At 44.6% G+C, this 25750-nt stretch overlaps 1 protein-coding gene across 1 annotated transcript in view; it reads left to right on the plus strand.

Moving 5' to 3' along the window:
• The first annotated feature begins 883 nt into the window (after window positions 1-883).
• Window positions 884-25750, plus strand: part of LOC130405723 (uncharacterized) — an 85381-nt gene continuing 60514 nt past the window's right edge. The window contains exons 1-3 of the mRNA XM_056610888.1: window positions 884-938; window positions 14359-14412; window positions 25011-25126. Of these exons, the coding sequence (XP_056466863.1) occupies window positions 14379-14412; window positions 25011-25126 (150 nt within the window). The 5' untranslated portion in view covers window positions 884-938; window positions 14359-14378. The remainder of the gene's footprint in view (window positions 939-14358; window positions 14413-25010; window positions 25127-25750) is intronic.

Genomic DNA, 25750 nt, shown 5'->3' on the forward strand with positions numbered 1-25750 from the left:
AATTATTGAACTGTGGAAAAGGGGTAGGATTAAATAAGTGTTACACTTCTTCCTACTCCTTTTCAGACATATCAATTGAATGTATGTAATTTTTTATTTTGTGAAATAATTGGCACATCGCTTTTGTTTATTGTAGTGTCATGCTTTTTATTTTGTTTGGTGTTATTTGCGATGTTTGATTTGTATTTTGATACGTATGAAATAAATGAAATCAATCAATCAATTATTTTCATATTTTTTCTTATTGTTGACGTCCGTGGGGTAAGGATTTAGATACAATCAAGAAACATGTTGTGTGTTTGCCCCCTGGTGTGTGGATCAATCACAGATCCCTGAGCAGGAGCTCAAACCCAAAGATGTCAAACCCACCGTATCCTAAGCAGACACACACACACACACACACACACACACACACACACACACACACACACACACACACACACACACACACACACACACACACACACACACACACACACACACACACACACACACACACACACACACACACCCCTTTATCCACCCCTATAGACATCTGGTGAGGCTGAGCCAGATGCTGCTCAGGAACGGTTGTGGGCTTTAGTGTGTGTGAATTTAGATCTGTTAGTGTGTGTTTATGTGTGTGTGTAGCTAAAGTCAGATAAGGAGCTTTGTGTAACAGTGTGTGTTCATGGTAGAAACACAGAAGAGAGAGAGAGAAGAGAGAGAGAGAGAAGAGAGAGGAGAGTTAAACAGTTAAGTAGAGTGGAGAGCGAGAGGTTAATGGTAGAGCGAGCTATTGTTAGAGTAGGGAGAGAGAGTAGAGAGAGAGAGGGGGTGGGTGGTTTGTGGGTAAGTAGCTTAGAAGAGATTAGTTTGCTTTGCGGAGGAAAAGTCCTTCATACAGGAAGTGGACTACAGACGTGGTGTGCTTCGGTCCCACCGATCACAGTGACAAGGTAAGATATGTATTTCTGTTTGTGTGCATATCCTCTCTGCTTGGACACCAGGAGCTGGTTGTTCAACCACTGTTATTGAAGTGAAAACATAGTGGAAATACAGTGAAAATACAGTGATCATACAGTGATAATTCAGTGAAAATGTTAACACAGTGATAATACCTACCCGGTATTGCGATTTAGCGAATTGTTAATATGGACATGTCCCAGAGCATGATTGTCTGACTTATTTAGTGCTACACATAACGAAATGTAAACCCATGCCTTTTGAATGGGATTGTTTCTCCGACTATGTTCTTGCTGGACTATATACGAAACGAGAGAGAGAGAGAGAGAGAGGCTTCAGAATGGGTGTGCGCGGACAGTACACTGCACCGTCTAGTTATGTATTTCAAAATTTCTGATTTTTGTGGCAGACTTCTTCAAAAACTGAAACAAGTTTTTTGTGCTACACAGAACGAAATGTAAATGAATGCATTTTGAATGGGAGCGTTTCTCAGTCTTTGTTCATGCTGGACTTCACGAAATGAGAGAGAGACATCGATAGAGGGGGGGGCTTCAGAAGGGGTGTGCGCAGAGAGTACAGTGCACCCTCTAGTTATGTATGTCAAAATTGCAAATGTTTGTGGCAGACCTCCTCAAAAACTAAAACAAATTTTTCGTGATACACCGAACAAAATGTAAACCAATGCATTTTGATTGGGAGTGTTTCTCAGACTATGTTCGTGCTGGATGAAACTAAACGAAACTAAACGAGAGAGAGAGAGAGAGAGAGAGAGAGAGAGAGAGAGAGAGAGAGAGAGAGAGAGAGAGAGAGAGAGAGAGAGAGAGAGAGAGAGAGAGAGAGAGGAGAGAGAGAGAGAGAGAGAGAGAGAGAGCGAGAGAGAGAGAGAGAGAGAGAGAGAGAGAGAGAGAGAGAGAGAGAGAGAGAGAGAGAGGCTTCAGAAGGGGTATGCGCAGAGAGTACAGTGCACCCTCTACATTGTCCAAAAACGCACGATGGCGCCAGGTCCCTGACCTCCTCCCTGTAGGCGGTCTCATCATTGTTGGAGATGAGACCAAGGATGATGGTGTTGTCTGCAAACTTAAGGATGGCGTTGGAGCTTTGTGTGGCACACACACAGTCATGCGTGTACAGGGTGCCCCTGAGGGCTGCAGAGTATGCAGCCCTCAGGGGCTCCAGTGCTCAGGGTCAGTGCAGAGGAGGTGAGGTTGGCCACTCTCAATACCTGTGATCTGTCTGTCAGGAAGTCCAGGGGCGTGTTCTGATATCCATACCTCCCTTACTTACTTTACTTAGTTTGAGTACGTAGGTTCCAATTGTGATTGGGCGAAAAAAAGAAAGGACCCAGATGGTGCCCTTCATACGGACAAAATGCTGAGTGTGGAACAATGTACACTTTTCACGTAGCAATCTTAGCTACGCAGCGGAAGAGGCGGAGCCAGGCTGAGCCAGCAGCTCAGCTCTAAAAAAAATGGCTACTGGAACAACATAGCCTGCATTAATGGAGTCATTTTATAGCTTTTATAGCTTTTTAGCTCTTTATAGCTGCTAGGCGTAAATGGTTCACCGTTCAAAGCGGGTGATGTGCCACGGTGGCAGTACCGATCTTCATCTCCGGTAAATGCACCACCAAGTATTCAATTTGGAACAACACTGACATCTGAAAATCTGCGCAGAGTGTGGATAGTGTACTACGTTTAAGTGTACTCATGGAACAATGGATATCGGAACACAGCACAGGACCCAGTTGCAAAGGGAGGTGCTAAGGCCCAGGGTCCTGAGCACACAATATGCTTGGAGGGAACAATAGTGTTGAATGCTGAGCTGTAATATATGAACAGCATCCTCACGTATCAATCCCTTTCTCCTCCATGTCGTGGTTCAGTCTACTGCAGATTGATGTGGACGTGGATGAACCAGAGACGTCGGAGAACCCGACGCAGTCGTTTGAGATTCATAATATCGTCTGGAGGCGGACAGCTTTTGGCCGTGATAATATATATGATATGATATAGATATCTATGTATGATATGATATTATTTAGATATAGAGCTCCAGGACTTCCGCCGGAGCACCCAGAGTGTTCTAGATTATTTACAGAACATGGCCAAAGGCTGTGTGCGCCTCGCCATTGCAATACATCCACTGTAAACAGAGCGCCTGGTACTGTGGCCGTAAGCTGCTCAGGGCCACACCCTTACCTCCATGTGAAAGCTCAATGTGCGACTGGCTCGTAGTGGCTGTAATTCTGCACCACGGCTGAATATATAATACTGTGTTAGGGGCCCACTAATATCTATATTAAAGCATCCATAGAGTAGCATGCTAAGGGACCTTTAAAATCCATGTCTAGGGTGACCAGATTTGAGTTTGTAAAAAAGAGGACACGTCGTCGCGGGGGGGGGGGGGGGGGGGGGGGTGTAGTGTGTTCAGTTCGTCCGTGAACTTACATTTGCGTTTAGGCATGGCTGCAGATGTAATGTGCTGCTATTTTAAACATAGTGGAAGCGGCAAGGTGCTCAATGTTGCCAGATTGGAAATGGCAAAGTAACGTACCAAAGGCTCAAAATGGTCGTATTTGGAGGATAATTATCGTGGCTCTGGCAACCCTGAGATCGGTCGCCCAATGACCCAATGAGCATTCTACTTGCTGTAGTTTGGTCTGGCTTTGCAAGACTACCCAATGACAGACTCTCTCTACAGTCAGCTCGCGCAAGAAGGTGGAACGTAAGGGAGATACCATTTCCAGAACTTGGAAGGCCGTAATAACCATAGACATATACAATGGTAATAAATAGTAGGTTATGTGAAAGACCCAGAAACACAAATATGCGACGAGGCAAAAAAAAATAAAAAGATAATAATAACAATAATATTTTTTTATTTTTTTTGCGACGAGGCAAAATACCGGACGTTTTTGGAATCCCTGCCGGACGCATTTTTTAGGTCTCGAAAAGAGGACATGTCCGGGAAAAAGAGGACGTCTGGTCACCCTATCCATGTCACTTAGCAGCTCTGTGCCTGGGGAGAGCATCAATGTTGCATATGGACAGCGACCAGGACTGAGACCTACAAACAGGCCATCCGCGTCCGCCACACATCTGCACAGCCACAGAGAGGCACAGGTGAATGCAAGTACTGTGGCACAGCGCACAGACAGGGGCGAGACCTGTGCCCTGCATTTAGAAAGTCTTGTTGCTTGTGCGTCACTGCTAACCACTTTGCCAAAGTATGCATGAAAAGAGGCCAGCAAGCACTTAAGTTGAACGCTGTGGATGACCCGGAGGACAGCGACCGCGATGAGAGAGATGTGTAGACAGCGGAGAGTGTGGGGGCTGTGAAGAAAGGAAAAAGTGGTTTGTAAACCTAACACTGCACAGAGGGGTCCAGAGGTGCCAGCTTGACTCTGGCACCACCTGCACCGGGATGAGCATGAAAGACAAAATAAGACTGCCAGCTAGAGCTCCTCTTCAGAAAGGTCTCATCAAATTTAGGATTTACAACAGTGAGAGGATGAGCTCAATGGGCGTGTACAGCACACAGTGTGTCATCAGGGGGAAGACACACAGACTGGACTTTGAGATCGTGTGCACCAGCCAGTAGCCCTTACTTTCAGGGGAGACATGCGAGAGATTTGGCCTGTTGCGTTTTACCATTCCCGGAGAGCTGAACAAAGTGGAGCACTCTAAGACAAGTGAGCTAACCAGAGAGTCATTAACGCTTACAATGATGTTATCACCAGCCCAGTCGAGTCACTACCGGGTGATATTCACAGGCGGCTGTTAAGGCACAGCTAAACCAATATGAAAGGGATGGACACTTAACCACAGCCACTCAGCCCACAGACTGGATTAGAAATCTGGTCATAGTGAAGAAGCCAGACAAATTGAGGCTTTGCATTGACCCTAAGCCCCTTAAAGTGTAATTGCGGTGAAAATTGAACCCATCAAAAGTATATGTATGTATACCCATCAAATAAGCCCTCCTCCTTCTTTTTTCATTGAAAATCGAGTTTAAAGTTTGCCTGGCGCAATGTTTGGCCTCCATGTTATTGCTCCGGGGCACCGCGAACGCTTCCAAATCAGCACTTTTTAACCAGTAATATTGCTCAAAATAGCACCAAACCTCTGCAGTAGCATGATTAGGGTCCCTACACATAAAACAAAGCATCAACAACTTAGTTAGCATACCGGTAATTTATTAAAAAAGACCTGCCTTACCGGTAGGTCCATGTTCCAGGAAGTCCACACAAGTCGATTACCTGCTACCGTGAATAATATAAAAGAGACGCAAACAAATTTAAAACGGTCAAGTATGAAAAGGGGAGATTAAATTTGGCGGCTCCTCTATTATATTATTTAGCAATTAATCGACTTGTGTGGACTTGTGTGGTTAAAAATGCTGATTTGGAAGCATTCGGGGTGCGCCTAACCAATAACATTGAAGCCAAACATTGCACTGTGCGAACTCTATACTCGATTTTCAATGAAAAATGTGTCTGGAGGCCTTATTTGATGGGTATACATGCCAAAACAAAGACCCTGGGTTCAATTTTTGCTAGCATATACGCTAACTGAGTCCTGATGAGGTGACATTACCTCATGCCCACTTTAGATAATGTGCTGTACAAGCTGCCAAAGCGTCTTCAACCTGTATATGCGCAACGTATTCCTGCAGTGTCGCCTCGGTGAGGAGAGCAGCCTGATGACAACATTCTGGACGCCGTGGGGTAGAAAGCGATGGCTGATGCTCCTTTTATTGCATCTCAGTTGCACCGGAGCTGAACCAGCGGAAACAACATTAGCCACTGGCCGGTTTGAAAGGAATTGAGCCCATAGCTGATGACATCCTCGTAGTCGGCTGTGGGGACACGGAGGAGGAGGCTGTACACGATCATGACGCAAATCTCATTGCTCTGATGGACAGATGCAGAAAAGTGATGCTGAGTCTGAGCATAAGCCCAACGGCCGCAAAAGGCACATTTCTTTTTCAATAAAAATGTCAATATACAGGATTATAGCCGTAGGCTAACTTCCATCCTTAGTCCCTGACTGGAAGATAGTCCCTATATAAATTAAAAAAATAAAGCAAAACCAAACTAATCGTAATATACACTAAAACACACACACACACTGAGTAATACATCATAATAGACAGGGTTAGCGGCAGTGGACAAATTATAAATTATCCCAGCTAGTGACCACATGTTTGATTTTCAAGAAGCCTTTTTTTTAGATGTGTGGAAAATGAGGTGAGAGTTGGTTGTTTGTGCATTGTACTTGGTATGGAGTTCCAGGTATTGCTAACTACTTATCGAGGTTCATGCTCTGCTTTTCAGAGGTGTGTCAACCGCTGAGAAGGTTGCTGGACAAAGAGTTGACGTGGCACTGGTTGCCCAAACTTGAAGCTGCTATGAAGGAAATCAACACGCTGGTCACGGCGGTGCCGTTACTACGTTATTATGTCAGCAAGCCAGTCAACATAGAGACCAACTCCAGTCAGACCAGGTTGGGCTGCTACCTGCTTCAGGGGGGGGCAGCCAGTCGCAGCTGCCTCCGCCACCTTCCTTACTGACAGCGAGGTACGCACAAAGGACACTGAAAGCCAAAACGAAAGCTCATTCTGATGACCGACGACATGCTACACCATGTAACATCAAGCCAGGTGACACTGTGCTGTGCCGTCAGCTGAAAAAGAACAAGCACACCTTACAGCAAAGAATCACTCACTGTCACAAGTGTGTAATGGTGTGTTCCAGATGCCTCGTACACCACCCGTACGAGTTGCAAGTGGGGAAATCTCCCAGCTTTCTTGCAGCATTTCACGGGGGAACGGCCCATTTTGGTCGGTCCCAATCGGAATTCTGGGAGTATACCGAGTGCAGTGAAGCCTTGATTCCACCGGAGGCGTACGCGCCGCGGGACGGCTGCGCCGCGGTCACCGCTGCTGATCGCTTCCACTCTAATGCCCCGTGCCCACTACATGCGTCCGTCGACTGATCCCCATTGACTTTCAATGGGGACGGACGCGCAATGCATTGTGGATCCGTCCGTTCCGTTGGAGCCGTCGGCTCAGTCATGGCTCAGTCAAAAAGTTGAAAAATTTTCAACTTTTTCATCAGTCAACGGACGCATGTAGTGGGCATGTAGGGTAACCCTACATGCCCACTACATGCGTCCGTCGACTGATGTGGGAAGGCGTGGCTGACTGATGGGGGAGTAGTCTTTGCAGAGGCATCCTTCAGCCAATCAAATCGCTTCGCCGGGTTCTTCCTCCTACTTCCTGCTTGTTGCGATGCAAGATGACCCGCTTTCCCGCTTTCCAGTATCGTCAGAGCCCGAGTCGCGTCACAGTGCTTAAATTTGCATACGCGATCTTATTGGATGACGGATCCGTCGCTGCCGAAAAAGTTGAACATTTTTCAACTTTTTGACTGAGCCATGACTGAGCCGACGGCTCCAACGGAACGGACGGATCCACAATGCATTGCCATCCCCATTGAAAGTCAATGGGGATCAGTCGACGGACGCATGTAGTGGGCACGGGGCGTAATCAATTAGACCATTTCCACCGGGCGCGCCGCGGAACGTTTCAGCAGCGTCCCAGGAGCGGCGTGCCGCGCCGCGGCGCTATCTTTCCGTCCAATTCTATTTTTGCCGCGAGCCGCTGCTAAACCGCGTCAATTTCGACAGAGCAGGTCGAGCCGGGCAGGAAGTGAAAAGTAAAAGCCATAGAGCATCCGGTCAATTTTCAAAATAAAACACAATACTCAGCTCATGTAACTTCACATCAACATTATTACGTCATGACCGGTGGCACCAGGTCAGCCGTCAATCAATCAAAGCGTCTCAGAGGGTCGGCAACATGGACGACGAGAGACTCATTGTCGAAGTTCAGCAACATGAAGTCATTTATATACCAAATCATCCTTTTTATAAGGAAAATGTCAGAAAGGACAAAGTGTGGCATTTAATTGCAATAGTTTTGGGAGTGGAAGGTGACTACATTAGGTTTAGGATTATCGCGTGATCTCGTGTGAATACGGCTGGCTCGCAAGCAGTGTTGGGAATAGCGCCGTTTAAAAGAACAGCGTTATGTAACGCCGTTATTATTTCAGTAACGGGGTATTCTAACAAATTACTATTTCCGTCGTTACAACGCCGTTACCGTTAATGTACGAAAAATGCAGTGCGTTACTATGAATTGATTGAATAAACTGCGTAATCCGAACGCATCCCTGGCTCCAAACACAAACTGCTAGTGAGGAGACCGGGTGGTTTAACAACGAGATAAGCGATTATGATTGGCTAAGGCAGAGTCATGTTTCATGGTGGCCAATCGGAGCCAGTGTTTTTACACACAAGCCAGGACACGCGCGCCACACACACGCAAACGCACACACCAAACCGAATCGATGAAGCAGCAGAAATGGCGAGTACGGAGCAATAAGATGAAAAGTTGGAATTTTCTGTAGTATCTGGCAGATGTTCCACAGCCTTTGCAACCAAGCAAATTGAAATCCAGGCCCCATCCACACTAACCCGGGTAAATGTAAAAACGCCCATCCACAATGAAAAAGATCACCGTCCACACTATCGTTTTCATATCGTTTTCACAATGTTTTGCATCCACGTTCCACACAGAAATCATTTTGATAAACAGTTGTTGTCATAGTTACGTTACTCCGCCACCCCTCTCTGTTAAGATTACAGGCGCACGATCAGATGATATTCACAGTTGATCAGCTGGTTAATAATTTTCGACCCGGTCTTGTCCAGAAACGCCGCTCCAAGTAGGCGACGGTTTGAACTGTCGTCTTTCGTTTTTTTATACCATCACGTAAGAACATTAAGTACAGCGCTCGCCTCCGGCGTTGGAGCAACGATTATGTTTGACTCAATATGTCGAGTTGTTTCTGGAGATAAATTAGTACAATGTACAGAGAGATCCTCATTTGCATTTCACCTGCCATTCTTTTGATGAGCTTCTCGGTCTATAGCGCAAGCTTGTGGCAGTGTCATGGCAGTGTCATGGCAATCGAACGTAATCGTTTCTGAAAGCCTCCGTCTGTCCACACTACAACGCGACCCCATCGGTTTCACATTTATCCACCTCAGCGATCGTTTTCGAAAAGCATCGTTTTCAGCGTCGGAATTCTCTGTTTTAGTTTGGACGGAAGGACTAAACGGATGAATATTGATGCATTTGTAGATTTACCCGGGTTAGTGTGGACGGGGCCTCAGTTGGAAGCATATCAGGGCCTTGAATGGGCAGTTCAACCATTTAACACATTCAGGCCAAGTGAAAACTGCTCAGAAAAATCCAAATCTTTCACATATAGGAACTTTCTTTTTTTTAAAGTAACGCAAATAGTTACTTTCCCTGGTAACTAGTTACTTTTATTATAGAGTAATTCAGTTACTAACTCAGTTACTTTTTGGAACAAGTAGTGAGTAACTATAACTAATTACTTTTTTAAAGTAACGTTCCCAACACTGCTCGCAAGGCAGCGCTACGCTGCCGTTACGCGCCCGGTAGGAATGGACGCAGGCAGAGGACGCAGCCGTTCCGCGGCGCAGCCGTTCCGCGGCGCGTACGCGTCCGGTGGAATCCCGGTGTGAGGCAAACAAAAACAAAAATGGCTGCGCCCGTAAAGAGATTTATTTTCTTTGCATTTGTACCACGTTGGTCATTTTAATGTTGATTTTAAATGCTCTTACACATTACATTGCTACTTTATTGCGGTCACCAATTTACGCATTGCATGCTCTTGCTGTGCGTGCAATACAATGTAAAGTTGTTTTGTTTGTTTTCGAGCTGGTTTGCTAAAGAGGCTAATGTATCTAACAACGACTAGCCAATGATATGACACAATCACAAAAACTAACGGGAACACTATAAGTGCTACGAGACAGGAAATGACTTCACAAGTACAACTCGTAAGGCTGGTGTATGAGGCATCTGGAACACACAAAAGGCTCCATGGCTGCCATCACCAGGAACCGTTAATTCTTCAAGAGGATCCAGCGTGAAGCACCAGCCAGCCACTGCCACATCTTGATCCAGACCTGGATTCTGATTTGAATGACAATGATGATGCTGAACCAGCACCACCACCATCCAGATATCCAGTCAGGCAGCACAGGCGGCCTCCAGCATATCAGTGGGACTATGAATGATGGACTGTGAATGAGTTTACAATAAGAGACTGTTTGACCCAGTTCAGTTACGGCTCACGTTACCACCGCCGACAGTACCCTCATTGTAGGGCGGGGTTTAAGCCGGATTTCTTCAATAAAAGAAGCTTTCGCCGTTGTCCAGAAATACCTTGCGGGTACTGTATTTGTTTGTTATTATCCCCCTGTTGCACGGAAGTGACGATTCTGTCGACCAATCAACAGACGGCATGTGTAGCTCGAACTTGCCGGCACCCTTTCAGGCGTCTCAGTACCCAAACGGTCTAGTATTTCTTTTTTTTTAAATTTCAAATAATCCCAGGCAATTACTTTTGGTCGAAATAAAGTTGAAGAAATACTTAATTTCCTTTTCGTTTGACACATTTTCTCCAAATCGAACGGCTGTGCTGATGGCTAGCATTGTGTTGAATTATAAAAAATATATATTCTGAAATGAATAGGCCTATGTGTTATGTGATTGACAATGCAGAATGTGTTATGGAAGTAGTAATGTTGTAATGTAACACTGAGATTGAAAATGTTATGACTTCCATGTTGAAAGTAATATGTAAGAGAAGTGTAAGAATGTTGAATGTTGCTGAATATTGGTGCTCTCGCTAGAGATGCTTTAACATGCAATTTAATAATCAGTTAGAAAACAGTCTTTGGATCTTTCATATGATTCATGTTCGGTAATTCTAAAAGTGTCGATGTGCTCAGCTCTGCGGTAAATAAATAAAAAAACTGATATTCAAAAGGGAACACCACCGCTTGAGTAGAGGGTGAGCTATCTGCGCACACCCCTTCTGAAGTCGAAAAAATAAATCTCCCTTTGGTTGTCAATGCTTTGGTTTCATTTTCGTTCTGTTTAGTGCGAATTAAGTCAGACAATCGTGCTCTGGGACACGATTGAATAGATTTATTTTCGTGAGCATGAGCACGATACATAATTATAGGTTGCACTGCACTATCTGCGCCCAGACCTTCTGAAGCCCCTCTCTCTCTCTCTGTCTCTGTCTCTGTCTCTGTCTCTCTCTCTGTCTCTGTCTCCCTCTCGTTTCATTTAGTCCAGCACGAAAATAGTTTGAGAAATGCTCCCATACAAAATGCATGGGTTTACATTTCGTTCGGTGTAGCACGATAAAAGTCGGACACTCGTGCTCTCCTTCAATAGAGTAACGTTTGTGAGGATGAGCACGAAATCGAGTGATACCGGGTTGGATAATAGAGTGATAATACAGTATAACACAGTGTTATCACTTATAGTGTTATTACAGTGATAATACAGTGTTAACACAGTGATCATACAGTGATAGACCCTCCAGGATTTTGCGATGTTGCGATTTGCAACTTCAACACAACATCAACAATCACCGCGAATTCAGGGCGGTTTCGCAATTTTAAGCAACCACCACAACTTTCCCGCAAATTTGATCAGTGGCGTAGTCTTGAACTGACGTCGACAAACTACCTTCCGCCTTACTTCCGTGTTTACTACGTTCAAGTGATTCAAGCATTCATGCAGCATGTGCGCGTCCAACGTTTCACACTTACCGACCAAAATAACTGCGAAAGATCGCGAAAAAGCAGTATCTTGGTATTCTACATGGAAGCGGGGGAAAATAAATTTTCACTGCATGCAACATTGTGGTGGAACATAAGCATAAATCTTCCAATGATAAGCATTTGCCACTGCGAAACATTACTACAGAACTGCAGAACTGCAGGCAGGACGTCAGACGACGAGGCAGATCACTATGACACAGGCTGAAAGAATCATGAATCAATTATTCATAGGACCAATTCTCAGTGTTTTTTGTTCTTTTAATTAATGTGTTTTTCAGTAATAACTTCATATTCAACAAATTACTCTGGGAAAATTGCAGTAATAACTTTTATTTAACGTCAGGAAAATCGCAACTTTCACTTCCTCTCGCACTGTAATCGCAACGAAAACCTCAAAAACACTGCAACTTTCATCGCAGCTTTTTGGAAAAGCTCACGCAACATCAGCCATTGTAGGCCGCAACAATCTCAAAAATGGCCCGCGAAATCCTGGAGGGACTGGTTAATAGACTGTTAACACTGTGTTAATACAGTGTTAATAAAGTGTTTCATATAACAAACACTCGCTCTACGTAACCAGCTAACAGGAATAGGAGAGTGGTAAATGATTTCTTAACTTCCAGTTTCTCAATTAGAAAAAGTTTGCATCACTGTTCCAGGGTTTTATTTGTTGCTAAAGGAGATCAATGTCGCAAGTTTTATCTAAATGTAACCTAATATTAGCAGGTCTGCACCACATAGGAAGGCCAATTCAGCAGGTGACGGCATCAAACAGCACCACCTGAAAACCGGCAGAAATTGTTTAATCGAGACTGAACCCGAACACCTCAAAGCCGTTTAAAGAAGCAACAACCAGAACACAATTCAGTCATCTTATTTATTCATGTTACAAGTATTTATTTTATAAAGAGTCTGCTATGTTAATCAGGGCCAACGTTAACGCAAACACACAAAGACGTGAACAACACACCACCAACGGACAACCCAAGCGATAGCCTGGGTCCCAGAAAGCTTTGGGACGCTAGCTTCCGCGGCTTAAATGCAAGCTTCCAGCTTCCTGTCAGCATGCAGGCTGCAGACCAGAGGCTGAACCAAATATCTACTCACTAAGAAGTGTTCTGCCAGCAAGACATGCATTGTTCTGGAAAAGTTAGAATGGAGTCAAGTGATCTGTAAAATCTGGATTTGCTGAGTTTTTTAAACTTTAGCTAGGCCTAATAGTTTAACGGGTCAGCTCTATGTTCCCACAGCCCAATGGTCTCACAGCCCTATTTTCCCACTTTACTAAGGATTTTGTGTAACTGATTATTTAGAAGATTAGGCCCTAGGTTCCCACAGCCCTATGTTACCACATTTCTAGGACATTTTCAAAATTAGGTATTGTGTTAATTTACATTTACATTTAGGGCATTTAGCAGACGCTTTTATCCAAAGCGACTTGCAAGTACATTTGTCATAAGAAGTGAAACAATATATCGCTGTCAGTACAGTAAATGTGTTCATAGAGCCAATTGCAAGTACTAACAATCGCTAGGCTAACCCATTCCCCGTGTACAGCATTGCTAGCAGCTACAGCAGATGTTACACAATTAAGTACTATGAATAACTGTGATGTTGATTAAGTGTGTACAATAAGTGCGTACATTTCCCTTCAATTTATGCCCAATCCTCCCACCCGATAGTAAATGAATGAGTAATTTTGTTCCACAATATTTTGTGAAAAAGCATTGCAGACAGGACCGACCCCCAGGGTCGCCAACTCTCACGCATCTGGCATGACATTCACGCTTTCAGCCTCAATCTCACTCTCTCACACACATGCAAGAAATGTCACGCCAAAAAAAAAAAAAAAAAAACGCCAAAAAATTCTCTAGTCTAGTCATAATATTCTGTTGATGACTAGACTAGACTAGACCAGATCACAGCATATTGTTTCTTAATGACAGGCAAGGAGTTAAAGGCCCACAGCTGTAACAGCTGTTAACATCTGCTTACAACATTCTCAATGCAGTATTCTCAAGCAATTATCTGTTCCTGGCACATAAAAGGTTGAAAAGTACTAGAGGCCTTTCCAGTTTTAAGTGAACTGCATAAATAGTGAAACTTTTTACTTATTTAGATTGTTTGAATTTGTACTGTTCATTAAATAATTATAGAAAGTCAAATGTGCGCTGTCTAAATTGCACTAACTCATGGAGGTGAGTTTCGGTATGAGGGCTTGTTACTCCATAGTAACCCCATGCTGGAGTAGCGGTGTTGAGCTCAAGAAAAAAAATCTGACTCTGGGAACATAGGGCCTCATTTTGAAAAAACTCTTAGAAATGTGGGAACATAGGGCTGTGGGAACATAAGGCCTAATTTTGAAAAGAAAATAATAGAAATGTGGGAACATAGGGCTGTGGGAACATAGGGCTGTTGGAATATAGGGCTGTGGGGACATAGGGCTGTGGAAAATAGGGTTGTGGGGACATAGGGCTGTGGGAAAATAGGGCTGTGGGAATGTAGGCATGCTCCCAGTTTAAACAAAAGGTTTTAGAGGATATTTTAGAGGCGGTTTGAATACCAACTGTCATACCTGTCTTTAAGAGTGTGTGTGTGTGTGTGTGTGTGTGTGTGTGTGTGTGTGTGTGTGTGTGTGTGTGTGTGTGTGTGTGTGTGTGTGTGTGTGTGTCAGTGTCTCAGTGTGTGGATTACATGACCACCTTGCGGCCATCTATGGAAGACAGAGGTGAGACCAACATACACAGAAACACCCAGTATGTAAGGAGTGAAAAACGGTGTGTCCTTACTTACTACCTCAGAAGTAATTCTATACTATACATAAACTGGATATATATATATATATATATATATATATATATATATATATGTTTGGATGTAAGCTCGCAGTACCCAAGTACTGCAGGGTTGCATTGTTGATTTGGTTTTGAAGAAGGTACAACCGGCTATCGTCGACATTACTATGGAGAGAGATATTCTGGTGCATGAAGAGTTGAAGTGGCCTGATAATGGAACCTTCAAATTGAATAGATAGATATTTTATATTTAGTATACCTATATATAAACATATATATATACATATATGTTATATAAATATATATAGGCCTATATAACTATATATACTGTATATCTTTAGATCTAGATATTTTATGTTTAGCATATCTATACATATTATCAATACATCTATATCAGGGGTCACCAACACAGTGCCCGCGGGCACCAGGTCGCCCGCACGGACCATATGAGGCGCCCGCAGGCCTGTTCTAAAAATAGCACAACTCGCCAGTGAGCTCCGTCCAAAAAAATGTAAATACTATTTAAAATTAATTATTTTTTAATCACACATGCATTTATATTGATATCAAAATGACAAGATCTTAAAAATAAAATAATTACAAATATTTGTACAATGCATGAAGTTTAGTTAGATAAGTTTAGTCGAACTCTGACCTATTCTAGTTCAAAGGTGAGTATTGTGTGCGTGAGCTGAATGCGCCTTCTTACCCCAAAAACATGGCAGAAAAAAGAAAGAGAACTTATCATTTTCACAGTGAATGGGAGGAAGAGTACATTTTTACTACTATAAAAGAAACCAGAGTTTCTCATTTGCGAGGCGACTGTGGCGACGGCAAAGCGCCACAATTTGGAGAGACACTTTTTTTTTTTTCACTACACACGAAAGCTATAATGCTACCTACCCACCGGGAAGCTTGCTACGGGCAGAAAAAGCCTGTGAGCTAAAGGCAGCTTTGGGAAAGCAGCAGTCTTTTTTCAGGAGGCCGGTGAAAAATTCCCAAAAAGCAACCGAAGCCTCGCTACACATTTTCTTATAAAGAAGAAGAAGGCCTTTTCAGACTGAGACTACAGCAGTAAAGCGCAACTGTCGGTCTTTATCTGGATGGTGTTTGAAGATTTCTCCACAAATGCAGAACTCCTTACACTACTGCCCTTAAAGACAACTACGAGGGGCGTTGAAGTTTACAACACTGTGAAGGAGTTTTTTCGTACAGAAAAAGGTACCATTGGAAAGCCGGTAATAATAATAATAATACATTTTATTTATAATGCACTTTATATTCAAGAATCTCAAAGTGCTTCAGAGAAAAAAAATAACAAAAAACTATTAAAAGGGGAACCTCAAAGAAAGTTTAGCTAAATGCTCTTTTAAAGAGATGGGTTTTGAGGTTCCGTTTAAAAAGAGCTGTAGTCTGTGGAGCCCTCAGGTGGTCAGGGAGGGCGTTCCATAGTCTAGGGGCAGCAGCAGAAAAGGCCCGATCACCCATGGTGCACAGCTTCGTATGTCGGGTTTGGAGGGTGTGAGTGGATCCTGAACGGAGTGTACGTGAATTTGTCGGGGGGGTGAGGAGTTCCTGAAGGTAGAGGGGGGCAAGTCCGTGAAGGCACTGGTGGGTGAGGAGGGAGACCTTGTACTCAATTCTGAGTGGGACAGGGAGCCAGTGCAGTGATTTCAGGATGGGGGTGATGTGGTCATGCTTGCGCACCCTCATCAGGACCCTGGCAGCACTGTTTTGAATGTATTGGAGCCTCTGGATGCTCTTGCCAGGGATCCCAATGAGGAGTGCATTGCAGTAGTCCAACCTGGAGGAGACAAAGGCATGGACAAGCTTCTCTGCATCAGCCAGGGTGATTGATTGGCGGAGTTTGGCGATGTTCCTGAGGTGGTATAAAGCTGTCTTAGAGGTGTTTGATGTGGGTGTCAAAATTAAGTTGTGGGTCCATTTTAACACCGAGGTTGGTGACGGATGTGGAAAGGGTGTTTTTTTTTGCCAGAGAAGGTGATATTGGTGATGGTGGGGGAGCGGAGCTGATGTGGCGTGCCAACAAGGATGGCTTCCGTTTTTTGCGGCTGTTAAGTTGTAGGAAGTTGAGCTTCATCCACGCCTCTATCTCCTCCAGACAGGTGGTCAGTGTGGATGTTGGCAGAGGGGCAGAAGAAGTGGGGGTTGTCCTGATGTAGAGCTGTGTATCATCAGCATAGCAGTGGTAAGATAAGCCATGCCTGCTAATGACACTCTCCAGGGGGAGCATGTAAAGTGAGAACAGTGTGGGGCCCAACACCGAGCCCTGGGGGACACCGCAGGTCACGTTGTTGGTGTGTGATTTTGCTTTGCCCAGGGCAACGTGCTCAGTTCTGTCAGTGAGGTACGAGGTGAACCAGTTCTTTACATTTCCTGATAGTCCAATGGTGTATTGCAGGCGGTGAAGGAGAATATTTTGGTCAACCGTATCAAAAGCAGCTGTTAAGTCCAGGAGGATGAGGAGAGATGGGGAGCCGGTGTCTGCTGCAGGAGATCAGGAGGTCATTTGTGACCCTGACCAAGGCTGTTTCTGTACTGTGGCCATAGCGGAAACCAGACTGGAATTTTTCAAACAAGTGATGTTGTATGAGGTGATCCTGGAGTTGTGCTGCAACTGTTTTTTCCAGAACTTTTGACAGAAATGGGAGATTTGAGATGGGCCTGTAGTTGGAGAGGACTTCTGGATCAAGGATAGGTTTTTTTAATGCAGATGGTATATGGCCGGCCAGGAGGGAGTGGTTAATGATATTGGTGATGAGTGGAGAGACAGCAGAGATGTTGGCCTTCAGCAGAGCTGTAGGGAAGGGGTCTAGTGCACAGGTGGATGGCTTCATTTTCCTGATGACGTCCTCCACCTCTTCCTTTGTGATGCTGGAGAAGGAGCAGAGGGTCTGGACAGAGTCAATCGGTGGGTCAGCAGTTGGAAGGGGCAGGGCAGTAGTGGTGGAGAGGTGTGAGCGGATGTTATTCACTTTTTGTTTAAAAAAGTTGATGTGCATGTTGCACCTCTCCGTGGTGACATCAGATTGGGATGGTAAAGGGGGTTTGAGAAGGTGATGGATAGTTGAAAAGAGCTGTTTGGAGTTACCAGGGCTATTGTTGATTATTGCGGAATAGAACCTGGACCGTGCATTATTCAGGGCTTCAGCATATGCCCTCCTGTGTTCCCTGTATGCCTGTTTGTAAACGGTCAGACCAGAGGCCTTGAGTCGCCGCTCAAGGACACGCCCAGCAGCCTTCATTGTACGTAGTTCACTGGTGTACCAGGGTGCGGAGCGCGAGAAGGAGACTGACCTCGATGTTAGGGGGGCGTGGAGATCCAGGAGACTGCTCAGGGACTGGGTGTATAAGTCCACTGAGTCAGCAACAGAGAGGGAGTCAGTTGAGCCAGAGGAGAGATGTTGAAGGTCCAGGGCCAGGGCATCCATGTTGATATTTTTCACATTCCTGAAGTGGATCTGCCGCTTTGGTTTGGTGTAGCGGTGACTATAGACGGGGCTCTTGCTATGATCGGCCGACATGCAGGTTTCCTCGCTCACTGTAAAGGTGACCTAGCCCGGCTCCGCCCACCTAAGTACTTCCGCTCAATTTTAAGTTCCCTCCAGTACTACATCTGGGTCTGCGGTATATCAGTGGGTTTTCTCCGTCCAAATTTTGTGCGTCCAATCAGCAAACAGAGGGAGTGGCTGAGAACAATGATGTTAAAGTCAGCTCTCGTTGACGGACATCTTCACGCACAGTGTTTGGTTTGTTAAAGGTTGGGTACGGAATACGCTTTTTTGGCCATTTTTGCAAAATTACTTGAAATCCTTATCATAACCCGCTTACAGCCACTGAGTCAGAAGTACTGACATGAAAATTAAACTTGTCAATCATCTGTGGAACGGGCAGGGCTCGAAAAACTCCAGCCAATCATTTCCATTGCCACCGAGTTGCATTGGACAGTAAGTACGTCAATCAAACGGTCGTACTGCACTCCCCCTCCCCTGCGCGCGACCCCTTCGTGCAGTACTCGTGACCCAGAGCTCGTGACACAGAGCAAGCTCCTGTTTGTTGTTATCCTGCGGTAGCTACTGGAACTAGTTAATCCACATTTGGACCTAGCAGTAGAAGACAATTTCCATGGCAGACAAGACGCCACCATCCCCACCACCACCACCACCACCACCAGCAAAGAGAAGGAAAACACTTTTTCAGAGAGTAATTGATAATAAAAACGCTGAAAGAGAAAAACTGAAATCAAGAATAATCCTAGGCGCTGCTTTCGAACGTTGGCGGCAACTGAAGGAGACGAGAAGGGTCTAAAAACCGATACTTGTGTGGCGGTTGACCTAGTTTCAAAGTTTATACCGTTTATACTCGGTAATACCGGTGTTGAGACGAGTGTATTACTCGGTGTGAAAATGTCCACACCGCGGCAACCCTAGTGAAAACCAGGACTTCCAATACAATTATATGAAACAAACATACATTTTCTAAAAATAGTAATGATTTATGTGACCGTTTAATGTTTATAACATCTGGTGCAACCATAGCCGCGAGAACGTATTCTCAGCAGGGGGTGCTGGAAAAAAAAACCCGGCCTGCACTAGACTCGCAACTCGTCACATTGATAAAAAAGATATATAGCAGGGCAGCTCAATTACACCAGTGCATGCGTGCACAGTTGAAAATCGATCGTTGTGTTCACTTCCTTCACACCATGGTTCACATCCAGGTGCTCACAGAACAAGTTTAGCGCACCACCGCTACCCTCACACTTTTTCATATAACCTTTTTTCAGCACTAGGTCATATGAGCATTAAATAAATGCTGCGTCTCAACATGCCTTGGACAGCAGCGAGGATGACTCGCTTTGCCACGGGCCGAAACTGTTCGGAGCGACCACAGCCAGAGCGAACACAGCGGGGAGTGTCAGGAAGTCTTTGGTGTACACATCAGTACGGCCTATTTGCACTACTGTTTAGTGGCAATGCAGTGTTTTATTCTATGCCTTTTTATTTTCGTATATTATTTCAATTAATAAAATGTATTTATTCATGAAATCAAGATCTGGTCTTCAAATCTTTTTTCCAAATATAGGTCGTCTTACAATGGGGTTTGTGTTTATATTCGGACCAATACGGTACAGCGGGCGCTCACATGACGTTAAGCATTTCCTGGTGCATAATGTGACGCTTCAGAACCTAAAATCCCGTTTCTCCCCGTTGACACGACAACACATAACCGGCGTTTTCAGAAATCTCCACTTTGGCAGGAGTTTTTAGAAATGATCGTTTTCTGTGATAAGACAGGGCCTCGGACAGGGGGTGTTGCAGCACCCCCAGCACCCCTACTTCCCGCGGTACTGGGTGCAACTTACAGCTGAATGTAGTGCCATGTTGTTAAACGAAAACCTACGCTAGCCTGGCTCGCTCTCGCGCATCTCTGTTCGCGCTCGTGCATGATTGCGCGTCCAGGTACTTGGAATGGGTGGAGTCAGAGTCAGCGTTGAAGGAGAGGGGGTAGGACCATTTGAGTTGTGTATTTTCAAAATCTGCTGGCGTTTCGCAAATCGCGTACCCAACCTTTAACAGCCTGCGCACAACGTCCCGGCCAAACGTGAGCGATTGGTTATGGCAGATCCAGAGTGGCACTGGGCAGATCCAATAGTTTTAAACTTCAACAGACACCCGCTTTCAAGTGAGTTAACGTTAGTCAATTGAGTGGGTCCAGACTCTCTGTGCAAATGAAATGAAGTACGAGAGTCTAGTAGGACCAGGCTAAAGGTGACCCAGACTTCCTAAAAATTCTGCATTACCACTGCATCATTAAACAACAGGCGTTAACCTGCAAAAGTGATCGGCTTTGAGCATGTGATGACTCCCGTTGTGAAAATCATCAACAGCATCCGCTTCAAAGCGAAACAGCACAGGATATTCAAGGTGCTTTTGGAGGAGATGTCAGCAGAATATGGTGACCTGCTGCTACACACAGAAATCCGATGGCTGAGCAGGGGACAAGTTGTTCTTTTTTTATCACTTTTGGGTGAAATTGGATTGGATTGGATTCACTTTATTATCATTGTGCAGAGTACAAGTACAGAGACCACAAGATGAGGCTTAGCGCCAACCAGAAGTGCAAAAGAGCAGTAAGGTGCAGTGTGTACATGATTGGAATAGTATAAGAGCAGCATAGAGGTACAGAAAGTGCAGTATATAATAAATATAATACTACCCAAAGAGTACTATGGGTTTGGATACAGGGGATATGTAAATTCAAGTAGAGGATAATTGTTCAGTCGACTAATATGGACTAGTGCAATGGCCGGGGGGGGTCAGTCACTGGTGTGTGTGGGGTATCCCGGGGGGGGGGGGGGGGGAGGGGGGATAGAGTTTAGAACGGTGACAGCCGCAGGGAAAAAGCTTCCCCTGAACCTGCTTGTCCGGGTCCGGAGAGACCTGTAAGCGTCTCCCGGAGGGTTCGGGTGGGAACAGTCCTTGCTGGTGCTGCACGCCTTTCGAAGGCATCGCTTGCTCTGGCCAGCCTCGATGGAGGGAAGTGAGGAACCGGTGATGCGTTGGGCAGTTTTCACCACCCTCCGCAGTGTTTTCCGGTAAAAGACAGAGCAGTTGCCATACCATGCTGTGACACAGTTGGTAAGGATGCTCTCAATGGTGCCATGGTAGAAGGTCACCAGGATCTGAGGAGACAGATGGGCCTTCTTTAATTTCCTCAGGAAGAAGAGACGCTGGTGAGCCTTCTTGATCAAGGTAGAGGTATTGAGGGTCAAAGAGAGATCCTCAGAGATGTGGACACCCAGGAACCTGAAGCTGGTGACACGCTCAACCTCCGTCCTGTTGATACGGAATGGGGTGTGTGTGCCACCTTTTAGATAATTATGAGCTCTTTCGTCTTCTTGGTGTTGAGGGCCAGGGCATTGTTGGCGGACCACACAGTGCACAGGTGCTGGACCTCCTCCCTATAGGCTGTCTCATCGTTGTTGCTGATGAGACCAATAACCGTAGTGTCGTCTGCAAACTTAACAATTGTGTTGGAACCATGTTTAGGTGTGCAGTCGTACGTGAAGAGGGAGTAGAGGAGGGGGCTCAGCACACAGCCCTGTGGAACGCCAATTTTCAGGATGAGGGTTGAGGAAGTGTGGTTATCCAACCTGACAGACTGCAGTCTGTTGGTTAGGAAATCCTGAATCCAGTTGCAGAGGGAGGTGTTGATGCCCAGCTCACTGAGCATGGTGATTAGTTTGGAGGGGATGATGGTGTTGAAGGCTGAGCTGAATTCAATGAACAGAATTCTCACTTAGGTGTTGTTGTTGTCAAGGTGGGAGAGGGCGGAGTGGATGGAGATGGCATCCTCTGTGCTCCTGTTCTGGCGGTAGGCGAATTGGAAGGGGTCCAGTGTGGGTGGCAGACAGGTTTTGAGGTGAGCCTGGACCAGCCTTTCGAAGCACTTCGAGATGATGGGGGTAAGTGCAACTGGGCGGAAGTAATTCAGGCTCGCTGCAGTGGAGTGTTTTGGTCCCGGCACGATGGAAGTGGTTTTGAAGCAAACGGGGACAACTGCTTGGGCTAGTGACAGGTTGAAAGTGTCAGTCCAGACCTCAGTCAGCTGCACAGCACAGGCCCTGAGGACCCATCCGGGGATGCCATCAGGTCGAGCAGACTTCCGTGCATTAGTACTGCTCAGTGCTGCAGACACATCGGTGGGGGAGAGAGTGAGGGGATGGTGGTCTGCAGGGAGCACAGCCTTGGTGGCCACCTCCCTGTTGTCCCTATCAAAGCGTCCATAAAAGTGGTTAAGCTCATCAGGTAGGGAGGCGTCGCTGGATGGGGGGGAGATGCTGGCAGGTTTGTAATCCGTGATGGCCTGGATGCCCTGCCACATGCGTCGGGGTCAGAGTTGCTCATGAAGTGCTCCTCGATCCTCAGCTTGTAGCAGTGCCTGGCCGCTTTGATGCCCCTCTTCCGGTTAGCCCTGGATGAGCTATAGGCCCGAGCATCACCTGAACTGAAGGCGAATTGAAGGCACGCGAACTGTTGAGTGCCTTCAATAGGAGTCGGACCTCTCTGTTCATCCATTGCTTCTGGTTTGGGAATGCGGTAATCTGTTTGAGGGTGGTGAGACTGTTGATTTCAGAGTTCATACGTTTCAGAACAGAGGAGGCGTATAGGTCAATGTCCGTGTGGGAGTCGATGGTGGCCTGAGTGGCAAAATCCCTCCAGACAGACCTTGACTGTCCTCACTGTGGGTTTTACCCGTCTGATGAGTGGGGAGTACTTAGGCAGTAAGAACAAAGAGAGGTGGTCAGATTGTCCAAGGTGGGGGAGGGGGACGGCTTTGTAAGAATCAGCTATGTTTGTGTAAACATAGTCTAATGTCAAGTCTCCTCTAGTGGGGCAGGAGACATGTTGGCGGAGTTTGGGGAGTAAAGACTTTAGATTGGAGTAGTTGAAGTCACCCGCAACAATGAAGGCTGCCTCGGGGGTCAGAGTTTGTTGTTTACTAATAGCATTGTGCAGTTCTTTCATTGCAAATTTAGCATTAGCATCCAGGGGAATGTAGGCTGCAGTCACAATGGTGGATGTAAACTCTCTTGGCAGATAGAAAGGTCTACATTTCAACAAGAGATATTCTATGTTACCCGAGCAGTGACTCTCGATGGTGGTAGTGTCCGTGCACCAAGCTTTATTCACATAAATACACAGACCCCGCCTCTAGTCTTACCAGACTCCTTCGTTCTGTCTGCATGGAGAGTGTATTGTTCTGCTAGCTCCATGGCGCTATCCGGAACGTTGCTGTTGAGACAGGTTTCTGTGAAATCAAAGAGTTTGTGCAGTCCAAAGATGAAGACGTCTCGCTGCTAGAGGACACTTGACCATTTTTAACGGACATGACTGGGAAGCTAAACCGCTTGAACTGCGAGCTGCATGGCAAAGGCTGTTGCAAAGACTGTTGTTTATATGATTAGTGCTTTAAATGCATTTAAAGCCAAGATTAACATTATCTCTGTCTCTTTTATATGCTGCACTTTCCCTTTGTGTAGTCGGTGCTGAAAGACAATGCTTCTGCATCTGAGACATTGGATAAAGTTGCAGAAAAGTACTGTCAAGTCATAAACAGAATTGGGCAAGAGTTTGAGGATAGGTTTTGTGACCTTGATCAGCTTGAGCCATGTGTCTCATTGATCTCTAATTCTTTAATGAACGTGGACATAACAGACATTGCTGAGTAAGTAAGTGCAACGTTCAACTTGGATGCTGGACAGGTGGAGATTGAAATCGTAACATTGCAAAATGACCTCCACCACAAAGCCCACCAGGCTGCACCAAACTTTTGGAGCCTTGTTGACACAGAAAATAACAGTGGTGTAAGCACAGCAGCTATGAAGATTGCCAGCCTGGTTGGTTCAACCTATCTCTGTGAATCAGCATTTTCTGACATGAACTTCATCAAGAACAAACACAGAACCTGCCTCACTGATGCACATCTGCAAGACTCACTCAGAGTTGCAGTGTCAAGTTACACACCAGATTACAATACACTGGTGAACAGCATGCAATGCCAGTCTTCCCACTAACAAAGAACCGATCTGAATACCAGATGTTCTCAGTGGCAAAGTTTAATCAAAATTTGGTTCAATTCAAAAGAGTGTTCATGAAATGAAACAGATATAATTTTGTTAAAAATGCAGCAGATTTGGTAAGTAGTTCAAAATGTGATCGATTTATTTAAAAATATGTAAGTTGATTTTTCTTAACCATTACATAATTAATAACTTTTTCAAACAAGGTGCTACATAGTTAGTGATTTGTTAAAAGGGTTTGTCACTGGCTAGTGAAAATCTGAGATTTTTCCTATGAAATGTTGTGAATTAAAATTTGGAAAGATTGTTCAATTCAAAAGAGTGTTCATGATGTAACAAATCATTATGTTAAAAATGAAGCAGATTTGGTCAATAGTTCAAAATGTGATAGATTTATTTAAAGTTGATTTTTCTTAAACATTACATAATTTATAACTTTTTCAAACATGATGCAACGTAGTTAATGATTTGTTAAAAGGGTTTGTCACTGGCTAGTGATTATTTATTTTTTTATATCTGAAAATGTAAACAATTGGTGAGATTAATATAAATAAGTTGAATATTGATATAATTAGTTTCCCACCTTTTTTAAGTCATTGGTAATTATTGTGAGAAATCATTAACATGATCAGTGTCTTCACATAGATGAGTATTATTAATCATTAATAATAATATATAACTAAAGGCAAACTGAGCAAATTTGTAATTTCAGAAGAGTGTATCAAACTGGGTGCTCTTTGTATGACTCAGTACCCATGAAGTAGATCTCAGGTTCAAAAAGGTTGGTGACCCCTGATCTATATTACATAAGTATATTATATAAATAGATATATTTAGTATCTATAGATGCTATGTTACCTCCAGGTAAAATGCTGACCAGCGTGGTGGAGGATATAGTATCTTTAGATGTTATTTGACCTCCAGGTAAGATGCTGACCAGTGTAGTGGAGGAGATCCGTCGAGCAGTCACCAGGAACATCAGTGGAGCTCAGCTTCTCCACACGCTGCTACGGGCCCCATGGCTGTATGGCCTTCTCAAGGTAACACACCTGTCAACAGATTCGTCTGTCTGTTTGTCTGTCTGTCTATCTATCTATCTGTTTTTCTGTCTAACTGCCTGTATAACCCTCTTTTTGTCTGTCTGTCTGTCTGTCTGTCAGTCTCTCTGTCTCTCTGTCTGTCCGTTTGAGGGATGCCAGAAATACCAAAGAACTGTATCTCTAAACCTCAACCAGTCCTACTCTACTATTCTGTAGGCCAAAAAAGTCTGCGATAGTTTCACCAATGCACACATACGGAAAGTCAGTTTAACCTGATGTTAACTAACCTGTATTCTATACAGCCTATGTTAAGTCAGAGTTAAACCTGTATTATATACAGTCTATGTTAAATCAGTTTAACCTGTTGCATACAGACTATGTTAAATCAGTTTAAACTGTATTATATACAGTCTATGTTAAGTCAGTTGAACCTGTATTCTATCAATTCTATGTTAAATCAGTTTAATCTGTATTATATACAGTCTTTGTTAAATCAGTTTAACCTGTATTATATACACTCTATGTTAAGTCACTTTAACCTGTATTATATACAGTCTATGTTAAGTCAGTTTAACCTGTTATATACAGACTATGTTAAGTCTGTTTAACCTGTATTATGTATTT

This window comes from Gadus chalcogrammus, chromosome 16 (genome assembly GCF_026213295.1).
Source record: "Gadus chalcogrammus isolate NIFS_2021 chromosome 16, NIFS_Gcha_1.0, whole genome shotgun sequence".
In the NCBI taxonomy this organism is placed as follows: Eukaryota; Metazoa; Chordata; class Actinopteri; order Gadiformes; family Gadidae; genus Gadus; species Gadus chalcogrammus.